The following is a 13,192-nucleotide window of genomic DNA, read 5'->3' on the forward strand; positions in this document are numbered from 1 at the left end:
AATACTTTAATCACCTCTTCTCAGATATTAAATGGTCTGTAATATGCTACTTCTGTCTTGAAGCCACCTTTGTGTAACAGAACTATCATAGCCTCTTTCCACTCCTTTTGGAACCTTGCTAGAACTGAACTTAGATTGACCAATTTCATTAATGGTACTGTCAATTCTACTGCACATTCACATTTAACATACAGGCTGACATTCCATTCAGCACCACTGTCATATTCACAATGATATTTTTCAATATGTTGAGTACCTCCTGTTCATCTACCTCAATTCTGACACCAGACTCTGTAGTATCGTATCAGCAAATGTATAATATCCACCTGGATGATATACCTTTACACTACGATCACTCAGCAACTCAACTATTTCTTTTGCTTCTGTCACTTTTTCTACATCACCAGTGATTACAGTCATTCTTCCTCTTACTTGCAACATAACAAAAGAATTTTTTTGGATTTACTTCTGCCCGCTTAGCTAATTTTTTCTCACATTCATATTTGGCCTTTCTTATCATACTAGTTACCCTTCTTGCATGCAAGTCTGTCATAATTCCCAGCTTTATAGTTCAACATAAACCCTTTCTTGACAAAGAATTCCACATTGCCGACCTGGTTGGCCTAGTGGTTAGCGTATCTGCTCTCCAGCCAAAAGGCTGCGGGTTCGAATCCCGCCATGGGCATGGATGTTTGTGATTGTCTGTGAATATAATAGTGGTGATGGTGGATAATAGATGGCGTTGGTGTAGATGAGGTGGTTTGTGGATGAGGTTGAGTGGTGGAGATGGAGAGTTGTAGATGCCCTCCCTCGATGAGTCTTAGGACTCCCTGGAGGTGTCAAATAATAATAATAATAATAATAATAATGTTTAGAACCTCTTAGAACAACTCTGCATGATCTCTCTCCCCAAAAGGAGGAAGAGTGTCCTTGGTAACTACATAAGATGTAGTCCTGCACTCTTAGCACTTTGAGCCAGCATTCTCAAACCTCTGGTCCCCTCCATGACATGCTGTTTCAGGTAATTATACCTTAACTTTATGAATTTGACTTTCTTCTTGCTATGCCTTCTTTCCTCTCTCTAATCTATTTACTCAAAGTAATTCTTCCATAATAATTGTTCGGCCTGTTTTCATTGTGCTAATCTACTGATGCATAGCATCCACATCTTACTGCGGACCTTCTGGTCTATAGCAGTAACCAACAATACATTTTGTTGTACTGGCCTCTATCTTGCATCAGATATCATCAAATGAATCATCACCACTAGACCAGAAATCCTCTTTAACTTTTAATTTTGTTGGTAGAAGTTCTTCACGTATCATCAGCAATACCCCATCTCCTGTCCTATTCCCTCTATTCTCCCTAATATTTCTGTAACTATATAATTTTCTGTCAACAAATTCTTCAATTATGCCTATAGTTTTTGGCCATCTCCTTGGACCCAGAATTACCCTTGTGTAACTGAGTAATTATAAATAAATGTATGTCTGTAGAGTAATGGCGAGTTCACTATGGCAGTGAAAAACTGCTCAACTACTTTCAACTTTCTCAGAAAGCACTGCAATTTGTAAATAAACAAGTGAGATGTGAACTTTACTTGCTAGGATAGAAATAAATAACTTGTGAATTCCAGGCAATATTAAATTCCCAAACTGAATACTGCATGTTAGCAGAAGACTTGGTCCACTTAGATCGTGAACCCCCCCCCCCACTAATTTTTTTTTAATCAAAATATAATTTTGATTTTGAATCAAATTTTGATACCATATATACTCTACATTTTTCCTTGGTGGAGGCCATGAAATTTGGCAGTGGAAAATTCATACTGAACTAGCAAACAAATATTGGCGCACACACACACACACACACACACACTTGTCAAAACACAATGTTTTTAGAGTGAAAAATATCTATAGTTGTATATGGCATAACATATTAATATTCAGTGCTTTATTTAAGGATCTTATATTTTTATCCTGTAAGTGAAAGAGATAAAAACATTAAACAATATTGATAACTACAACCAGCAAGTGAAACAATTTCATGCTCACCCCCTTTCTTACCTCATTATTTTTACTTAATGCTGAACTTTCTATGAATTCCAGAAGTAGTGCCCAAGCCCGTGGAAAATCAGACAATGTTTGTAGAACTTCTCGTTTTGTATGGAACATGCGTGCTACCCCAGACAATGTAAGAACCTGAAATTTTAAAGCAAAATTTTACAAAGTTTAATTACTGTTCATAAGCAGGAAAACAAATCACACTAATCAAAGACTTAACAGTACTAAATGAAAGTCCAAATGATAATGGCTTGAAAACAGACATGAATTCTGTGGAAATATAATTTTGTGGGTTTAATTACAAATCTCAATACTTAATTCCATTATCTCTGAAACATGCACATGATAGTTTTTGTTTAAATCAGGGAAGACTGTATGTTTCTCAATTTTCTGCGAGCAACTTGAACTTAACTGGTGTGTTATTAACAAGGATTACTTAAGTTTAACTTACATAACCAGAGCTTTATGTAATCTGTATATTCCTTTCTTCTAATTGCTGATCTTTCCATCTCCAAAGTAAGATAAGTAATATTGCCTGTCCTTAATAAAATCAGAAGATTCTAATTTTAAACTAGTTTAAAGTGGTGAAGAAGTTAAATTTAAAAAAAAAAAAAATTATTCCTGATACAAAGTCAGACAGTTTTTAAATAAGAGAATGAAATTCACAGGAACTGTGAAATATTAATATGAATATTCATGCGAACAATCATGTGATATAGAGTGGATCAGCTGGGTATAGGCTATATATTAACCTATACGAGGGTGGTCTGAAAAGTTCTTGGCCTCGACCATAGATGGCAACATTATTAGCAAGATTTTTTTTTTTTTTTTATAAGTTGGTACATCTGTCATAAGCATCCATGTGAAATTACAAAACATTCTATTAAGTAATTTGTTTTATACAGCTGCCTGAAGCAAAAGTACTGTCTATATCCCTTGAAATGGATAAAATTGAGTATCATGCAGTTATACAATCTTTGTCACCAAGGATCATCCCTTGGTTTCTGTTTAGGCTACCTCTTGAACCGATCACTACTGCAGCTTCTTTTATCGAGTGGGAGTTGTGGTCATCTTCTATGAACAGCATAGTACTTTTATCCCATTTAATTGTGGTTTGTGTTGGAAAAATGGGAGGTTAAACCAGAATTGCCTTCTCTGTTGTTGTTAATGTCTCCGATATGTTCCTTTTTTCTTATTTCTAAAAGTTTGTCCTATGTAATTCAATCCACAAGAACAGAGGATGTTGTAAACTCCAAGTAGTTTAGCATATGCTAAGGCCTCAAGACATCCAAGTTGCTTTCAAACCAATAAAGACTGTTCACAGTTATACAATTCTTTGTAAAAGAAGGTTTAATGCCAAAAGAAATCATTCAAAGTTCATAAAAGTTTATGGGCACTCTTCCCTTTTGTTTTCGACAAGTAAAAAATGGGCTGCCAAGTACCAGCCTAGAAGATGATCCACATGAAGGACGTCCAAAAAGTGTAACAACACCAAAAATCAATGATCAAGTGCACGATATGGTATTGGATGACCAGCGACTCAAAGTGCATGAAATTGCTGAGACTATAGGCATTTCAAAAGAACGTGTAGGATATATTTTGCATGAAGAATTGTAAATGAAAAAGGTTTGCGCAAGATAGGTGCCACGCTTGCTCACAGCAGATCAAAAACGCACTCGCAGGAAAATCTCTGAACAGTACTTGGAGCATTTAACAAGAATAAAACTGATTTTGTGTGTCGATTTATTACTATGGATGAGACTTGGATTCACCATTGCACACCAGAATCCAAACAGCAGTCAAAACAGTGGACAGAAGCCGGTTGTTCAGAGCCAAAGTTGGTTCCATCAGCAGGAAAGGTCATGGCATCGGTGTTTTAGGATGCTAAAAGTATTTTGTTTATTAATTATCTTGAAAAGGGTAAATCAATAACCAGGGAATATTATTCTGATCTTTTAACAAGACTAGACAAAAAAATTCGTAAGAAAAGACCCAGTCTGAAGAAGGAAAAAATCATCTTTCATCAGGACAATGCACCTGCCCACAAAGGTGTTTTGGCAATGGGAAAATTAAACTAAAACTCTTCCTCGGTGATCAGCATTTTTCTTTGAATCAAGAGGTGATTGCAGCTGTAGAGGGGTATTTTGTAGATCTTACTGAGAACCACTATAGGGATGGGATAATGGCACTGAAGCATTGCTGGAATAAATGTATTAGTCTTAAAGGAGATTATGTTGAAAAATAAAAATAATTTTGAAATTATAAATTTGTTTTTTCACTTTAGGCTGAGAACTTTTCAGACCACTCTCGTATACCTTTTTTGATTACATACTTTATATCCTTTTCCAAATATCTTCTGTATGCTGTTAAAGTTATATTGAAGAAGGATATAATAGCATATTTTGCTTGTTATATCAACAAATAATTATATTCTTGTTTTTTCTTTACCCAGGAGGGAACAAACAAATTGCATGCGAAGTATCTTTACAACTAGGCTAAGTTACTAGTATATAGATTACAGTTGGTGTCTGTTACTGCGATTAACTGGAGATAAAAAAAAAAAAAACATTGCAGTAAGTGAATTTCATGATCAGCAAGCAATAGGGACCAGCTTTTTCATCTCCCTATAAAACTATCTAACTGTGCTAAATGACATAGAACACAGATGGTGTTCTAATAAAGAATATGTAAAAAAAAATGTTTTTTGACATTTCATTTTCAAGGAAAATATGTATCTTAAAATAAACATAATTGTAAATTATCTGATTTCAAGAAAAAAAAAATTTTTTTTCTTGAAACCTGCTCAAAAAACTAAATATATTAATAACACACACAAAAAACTACCCATTATCTTTTAATTAGTAAAAAAAAAAGTTTAAAATTATAACAAAAAAGTTTTAAATTATAACTTTAAATACAAATCCCATCCATAAATTTGGTCTGTTTAATTCAATGAGCAGTGCTAGTGCTGCCTTTGGTAATATAGGAAGGGTGCAAGGTTATTTCTTATAAAAGAAAGTCAGTTTTACTGGCTGAAGTTCTACCTCTTCTACCTTTTACGGTGTCAATGTTGTTTTTAGACTTTGTAGCTGCATCCATACTCAAGGATAAGGTGGTTAGCCCTATGCCTCCCTGGTATGTCCTATGTCTGTAGATGAATGTGCTCACGGGGCGAATTTGCCTGTTCTAGGAGATGAAAAATCTGAGTTTCCTGGTGAAAAAAAAACCCCTACCTCTGTATGAGACCAGCTAAAAACCCAGATCTTTCTAACCAAAGGGCTTTGTCTATATCAACTGAGCTAGAAGTAGATTTGCATGAATGATAAATACCAGGTTTTAACTTGTATATGTTCTTTTATTTATACTATATGCATTTTCTCTATGTTTCACTATCTATATGGCTAAGCATCATTTGGTGGTTGCTTAACATAAGTAAAAACTGACAAAACATTAAATTTCTATTCAGTGTCACTTTTGAGCGGATGACCTTGGAAGTCTCGAACAACATGTCGAAGTAATTCTCTTCTAAGTAGGGCATGAAGGATGCTTGCCAATTTGTCATGTGATGGTCTTTATATCTATACAGATGTATTTTCTCTACATGTTTCACTGTCTATATAGCTAACAGCATCATTAGGAGGCTGCTTAATGTAAAAACCAACAAAACATTAAATTTCTATTTAGTGTGCTTTTTGAGCGAATGACCTCAGAGGACTCATTGGACATGTCAAAGTAATTCTCTTCTCAGTAGGGCATGAAGGATTTGCCATTTTATCATGTGATGTTCTTTGAGGATGTGTACAACAAGTCCACTTTCCTCTTTCCTTTTGTTTTTGACATTGCCTATATGTTCTCTGTTGTGGATTTTGAGTTTTTAATTTTTAAGTGTAACAAGCATGGGAATTCAACAGTAATTTTAAATAGTATAGACTACGATATCACAATCACTTCCATGTTATTTGATCATCCACATATTTGGAAATGGACCATGATCCCACTTGGTCATCACACTTAAAAACTAATGATCTGATCTGCAGTACCTTTGAATTTACAGAAGACTGTGAACAACTGGAATCCAGACACCCAATCACTCCAAGATTATATGGCATGCCTGAAGTTCATAAGAGACATCACGCTATGTCCAATAGTTGATGCCAGAAACTCTCCAGCATATCTTTTCTCTAAATGCTTATCAAACCTCCTCAAGCCTCATATCAGGACATACATACATACATACGACGCATTTTGTAGATAAACACTTTCAAACATTCAAATTTCCCCATCAGATATATATGAAAATTTATTTCCGCTGGACATCACACATTTCTTCCAACATTGCGTAAAATCTGCATTCTACAATATAAAAAAAAAATGAAACAGAGCAAGTTATTAAGGATTAATGAAAACTAAAGGTATAAAGAAGAATCATATAATGCCAATCCACGTTTTTTTTTTTTTTTTTTTTTAAATCAAACTGGAAATTCACAGTTGCATTAATTTCAGTCCATTACCATATTCTATATTGTAAAAAAAAAAATATATATACCCATAAGAGTAAAAATTACTTAAACATGCATAAAAATTATTCCCAGAAAATGGCTATAGATGATATTGAAAATGTAAAAAACTGATTCTCAACCTGGGAGAGTATGCATGTAGAAGAGGGAAGGCATAACAGTTTCAGTTTATCTTATTCCCATCAGCATAACAAATCACATATGCATTACTCAGTAAATATCAATAGAATGGAGAGGAATCCATGTTGTTTTGTTTGGATAAGATTGTTTGTATGGTAAGTCTTGTTCAATTTATGACTGCCATTTGAGATAAAAATTTGAATAATAAAATTCTGCATTTTAATCTTTACATTAAGGTCATCTTTGTGAATATATACATCTGTAAACACATGACCATTACAGCAACTAGAATCATACTATAGCAAGCTATATTGCATCTAAAACTACTTAATTCATCTAGCCTGACCTCTTGTGGTAATAAACAAATAAAAAACAGACCTTTCTGACCATGCAGTGGGGACCTTCTATAGAACTGACTAGAAAGGCCACAAAGGTAAAGAAGCATGCGAAACATTCATAAAACCACCAACAAAAATTATGAGATAAAAACCTCCAAGTTTTAGACAATATATATACAGGGTGTTCGGGATAAATTTGACAGTTTCGTAAGGAAAAAGAAAATCTTCTTTGTATCTATTAAATTTAATGAATTGACAAAAAAACATTACAGGCAGAGTTAATTACAATACTATCAACAAGATTTACTCAAAATAACCACCATTAGCATCGATCACAGCTTCAATTCTGCTTCGGAACCTCGAACAAGCTGATGCTACAGTCTCCCTGGGAAGGGCCGCAAAAACTGTTTTAATTTTATCCATTAACTGGGCTTTTGTATTACTGGAAGTGTGATTGGTGTCTTTTTTAACTGCGCCCCATACAAAATAATCCATGGGGTTAAGGTCTGGGGAGTTTGGAGGCCAAACATTTGGACTGGTGAAGTCGTAGAAATTTTCAGACAACCATTTTTGACTTTTCCCAGAGGTGTGGCAAGGGGCCGAATCCTGCTGCCATACATACGGCCTACCATTGGCTACCCTTGTTATCCAGGGCTTGACTACAGTTAGCAACTCCACGAACAAAGCCCGAATTCCAATGCCAGGGTTCTTCAACACCTGTTCCTGCAGATTTGCGAGGAATTCTGCTGTACGAACGCAATCAGATCGTCTGCTAGGGATCTTTCTTCTTGCTACATCCTCGTAGTCACCATTGCAAGTCTCTAGTTCATGCCTGATTGTTTTTACTGTATTCAGGGAGCATTGGGCAGCAGTCGTAATATCCTTATTTTGATGGCGGGCACGAATCATCATGATACAAGTTATTCTCTTCCATGATTCAGGTGGGTTCCAGCTATCCATCCTTTCTGATATCTTGTATATGAATGAAGAAGGGTCCAAACTTTTAAATGAAGAGAAGTGTGTGTTAATACATGTAACTTACGGAAAAATATAATTAATTATAAATATGTCAAATTTATCCCGAACACCCTGTATATATATATTTATTCAGCTTCAAATACAACTACAACTTTTTCATGCTAATTATGTATAGAGATGTCTATGTTGTTCATAGTCTTTTAACCTTCAATATTTAGTGTTTTTTCTTTCTTTTATAATATCACCTGAAGAAGGCTGTTACAGGCCGAAACTAGCAGTGTTTCGGCCTGTAAACCTTTTTACTTAAATCTCAGTTCTAGTCATTCAATTCTTATTAAAACTATGTATGTTAACCGAGTTAATGATCATTCTGTCATATATATATATATATATAAATATAACCATAACAACAATACAAGTCCTAGGATTACCTAGAGTATCTCACTATAGCTAACATTGATCTCCATGACAACAAAAAAAAAAAAATAAATAAAAAAAATCAGGTGAATGGCAACTTTAAAAAAAAATAACTTCAAAAGTGAAATACCATAGGTCCAAGTCAAACCAATCAATGAAATAATATTAAGTATCAGATGTCATAAATAAGAAAATTCTGCTTGGTTGATTTAATTAATTAATAATCTTACTTGCACTTTTTTTGTAAAAATTTTAATTTAATTTATTTATTTAACCATCATACTGGCCTTGACATGTGTGTATATATATATATATCTTCTTCTCTTCTTCTTCTGCAGCTTCTCCCACTTAAGTGGGGTCACTGTTTATTATGAGTCTCCTCCACACCTTCCTGTCTTGGGCTGTCACCACATCCAAGTTCTTCATCTTCATGTCCTCTTCTACCAGCTCCCTCCATCTCTTCTTTGGCCGCCCACGCTTCCGCCTTCCTTGCACATCCATCTGCATGACCCTTCTTCCCACATATTCGTCCTCTCTCCTCATCACATGACCAAACCATCTCAACCTTGCCTCCTGTATTTTCGCTCCTAAGTTCGTAACTTTCACTGTTCCCCTGACATAGTCATTTCTCAGATGATCCTTTCTGGTCACACCGCACATCCACCTAAGCATTCTCATCTCTGCTACTTCCATCCTGCTAATGTTATTTTTCCTCAGGGCCACAGTTTCTATAGCATATGTCATAGCTGGCCTCACTACTGTCCTATAGATTTTGCCTTTCAGATTGATCGGCACCCTCTTATCACATAACACTCCAGCCATCTCCCTCCAGTTCCTCCAACCTGCTTGTATCCTGCATCCCACTTCCTTCTCACCTCCTCCATCTTCTTCCACTGTCGAACCTAAGTATCTAAAGTCTCTCACCTTCCTGATGACATTTCCTTCCAGCTCCAGGTCTGTCTCCTGGCCACCGCCCACTGCGCAACACATATACTCTGTCTTACTTCTGCTCAGTCTCATACCTCTCTCTTCCAGTACTTTTCTCCATCTTTCCAGTTTAGTTTCCGCTTCTTCTCTTGAATCTACACACAGCAAGATGTCATCTGCATACAGCATTGTCCAAGGTGCATCTTCTCTCACCTCCTCTGTTACCACCTCCATCACAATATTAAACAGAAACAGACTTAATGCTGACCCTTGATGCAAGCCAACTGTTACTTGAAAACTTTCTGTCTGTCCCAAACAGGTCCGAACACTTGTCTTCACATTTCTGTACATTTCGTGCACCAACCTGACATATTTCTCCGGCACCTTCTTCTCCCTCAGACACCTCCAGACTTCTTGCCTTGGCACTCTATCGTATGCTTTCTCCAGATCAATAAATACCAGATGTAGCTCCCTTTGTTTCTCTCGATATTTTTCCATCATCTGTCGTAACCCAAAGATAGCATCTGTTGTTGATCTACCAGGCATGAAGCCAAATTGTTCCTTTGCAATCTCCACCTCCTCCCTCAATCTACCATCAAGAACCCTTTCTAGGATCTTCATTGTGTGGGACATCAACTTTATTCCTCTGTAATTTTTACAGTCTTGTGCATCCCCTTTACCCTTGTAGATGGGAACAAGAGTACTCTCCCTCCATTCCTCGGGTATATTTTCCTGTTGGCAAACTTTCATGAACAGGTCCCACAGCAGGTCAATTCCCTCTTCCCCCAGTGCCTTCCATGCCTCCACTGGAATTCTGTCGGGGCCCACCGCTTTTCCATTCCTCATCCTCTTCATGGCCTCCGTCACTTCCATTCTACTGATGTTCTGCACCATCACCTCAGAAGGCTGCCCATCTCCTCTGTGAGTCCTTGCATTTTCCTCATTCAGAAGTCCCTCAAAGTATATTTTCCATCTGTTTCTTATGTCCACATCCCTCCATAATACTCTTCCTTCAGCATCTTTGATCTGCCTCACATGTAAGATGTCCTTAGCTGCTTTATTTCTACATTTCGCTAGTTGGTAAATTTTTCTCTGTCCTTCCTTTGTTTCTAATTGATCATACAGATCTTGATATGCCATGGCCTTCGCCTGTGCCACAACTCTCTTGGCTTCTTGCTATATATATATATATGTATATATATATATGTCCATAATTACATGCATATGAAGTGTCCATTGAAGTCAATAAAACCTTTGGATATTATAGACATAAAATGGAAATGAAGCATATATTTTTGATCGGTGTGGTTGGTTGGGTGGTTAATTTTATTCCTTTCATTTTTACCACAAGAGGTCAGGCTACACAGGTTAATTAAACATTCACATGTGTGTCACAGTAGAAAACAGTATTTATTTTATAAATATTTTACTTTATATATTATTTTTCCTAAATTTTTTCATGTTGCTCCTCGAAGTAGACATCAGTACTTATAGCACATTTGCTTATTTTCTAAAGGGGGCACCCCAGATATTAAACCATTGGCTTTTTACTGTGGTCAAAATTAACACATGAATGGTATACATTTAAACATATATTGAAAAAAAGATTATATTGAGGATCCTTGTGTCTATCTTAGAATTTTTTGACAAAACAACATTGGGAAATATAAAATTAGTAAAAATGTAAATGGAACTCTTAAAACAATAATGACTTATAAAAAGAGTTTATAGGTCATCAATTACATTAAAAATTCATGGAGCTTATTTTTGGAAGGGAACAGAGTAAAGATAAAAAATATAGAAATTAAAAATATGGAAATTAAAAACAGAATAACACATACAGTGGCGATATGGTGGAATCACATGAAAGATGAGTGACTGAAAATTAAAGATAAAAATCTGTGGTTATGATGTGTAAGCCATTTTGATTTTTGAGTTGTCTTCAGAACTCAAGGGAATAAAAGTGGGGTCTATTTCATATCAGCTTTTTTTTAGTTGCATCAAATTTTCTGGATTATTGCTTAGAGGCGGAAATCTCGGATAAGTAAAATTAATAATTTCAGCAAATTTCTTTAAATTCAACAATGATATCTATATCCAAATTTTTGGAATCCCGATGGGCTAAATATTCATGGACAATTAGCTGAAATATTTTTGTTACATCTAGAGTAACTTATTAAACCCTTCCATTCTCTCTGGAATCACATTTTATGGTTGATATATACACAATGTTTTATCATCATCAAATTCCTGATATGTACCCTCAAGGGATGTACAGGATATGATAATACTGCATGAAAAACTTACACCATTACTAACTTCCTATCTACAATCCTTTTGTTTAGGCTTGAACGGTGATCCGAGTACATTTTTGAAAATTATGGTTATATGTCGTCCTTGGCAGGTTAACATACATACTTCAGATGAATCAACTAGTAGCCGATAACAACACCTACAAGCTGGTAAACTATAATCCAAACTCTAGCCTCATTCGGGAATGCATACATCCCACACACATCACAATGGACAAACTCTCTCACATTACAGTTTTTGAACAAAGGCGTCGTATTTTTGGACACCATTATCTTACGTCGCATTGCCGCCATGTGCAAATCTATGAAACGTATCGTTAAAATACTAAATTAAATAAAACGGAATTCACACCAAAATCACACAGACACAACAAGCTACCAAAATTAGACAATATTACGTTATGATTTAAACCTATATTCTAATTTTTACTCAAAATTAAACTTAGCTTTTGGGAGCTCTCTGAAAACACTACAGACTCTGTAGCCCTCTAGCGGACTATTGGTCAAGTATTTCACTGATAACCCAGCTCTCAGATCCATAAATTAAAATTGGTTTGAAAACTGTATTGTATGCAGCTAATTTAGCGTTTTGACTAATTTCTCTCTTATTCCAAATAAATTTATTCAGTTGACTTCCAACCGTTACCGCGTGGTTAGCCTAGTGGCTTTGCGCTTCGCAATCATATGCCTGGGGAAGGAGTGTCCCAGGTTCTATTCCTGTTGTAGACGTGAGGAATTTGAGAATCTTCCTGAGGCATAGCCAAGTTAGCCGGTCTTGGGCGCGGTCAGTAGGGTTTTTTCCGCCAGTTTATCTGGCGTTTTTCATCCTGCAAACAAGCAAAACGGCCCCATGAACATATGCCTCTACAGTCAAAAATATATCCCCCCCAGCGGCAGACCAGGCAACGGGTCGGTTGGGAGTAGTACTAACCAGAAGTCGCATCTAAAGTAACACGCGGACCCTGCATGGGAAGCGGGAATAACGCGTAGCAGAAGAAGAAGTTGACTTCCAACCATACCAGCTTTATTGATTCTGTAGTCTATTTCCCTATTGAATTAACCATCTTGACTAAAAATCGTGTGAGATGGTGTGAGACAAGGATGTACATTATCCCCTCTGTTATTCATTATCTATATGGATCACATTATGAAGGAATGTGGTATTAAACCTGATATCAAAATTGGAGATGTTAATGTCAGCTCTTTGCTTTATGCAGATGATGTTATACTTCTAAATAAATCCGCTACAAGTCTGCAAGATTCTCTGACTAAATTGAATAGCTGTTGTAATAGATATGGTATGAAGGTCAGCAATAAAAAGACAAAGACAATGAAAATAGGCAGAATCATTGAAAATGTCAACTGTGTTGTGAATGGAGAACCTGTGGAACAAGTAAAACATTTCAGCTACTTAGGCACAATTTTTACTAAAGATGGTAAACTAAATATAGAAATAGACAACAGAATCAGCAAAGCTGGTATGGCGGGAAGTCAATTGAATAAATTCATATGGAATAAGA

The 13,192-nt window shown here is 35.9% G+C and overlaps 1 protein-coding gene across 1 annotated transcript in view; it reads right to left on the reverse strand.

The window, feature by feature from the left end:
* mon2 (Mon2 homolog, regulator of endosome-to-Golgi trafficking) overlaps nt 1-13,192 on the reverse strand; it is a 749,535-nt gene that overhangs the window by 204,588 nt on the left and 531,755 nt on the right. Inside the window, exon 24 of the mRNA XM_090397718.1 lies at nt 2,067-2,201. Coding sequence (XP_090253844.1) covers nt 2,067-2,201 — 135 coding nt within the window. The remainder of the gene's footprint in view (nt 1-2,066; nt 2,202-13,192) is intronic.

The sequence above is a fragment of the Typopeltis vanoorti genome, chromosome 1 (genome assembly GCF_054136105.1).
Source record: "Typopeltis vanoorti isolate ZY-2024b chromosome 1, IOZ_Tvanoo_1.0, whole genome shotgun sequence".
NCBI lineage: Eukaryota > Metazoa > Arthropoda > Arachnida > Uropygi > Thelyphonidae > Typopeltis > Typopeltis vanoorti.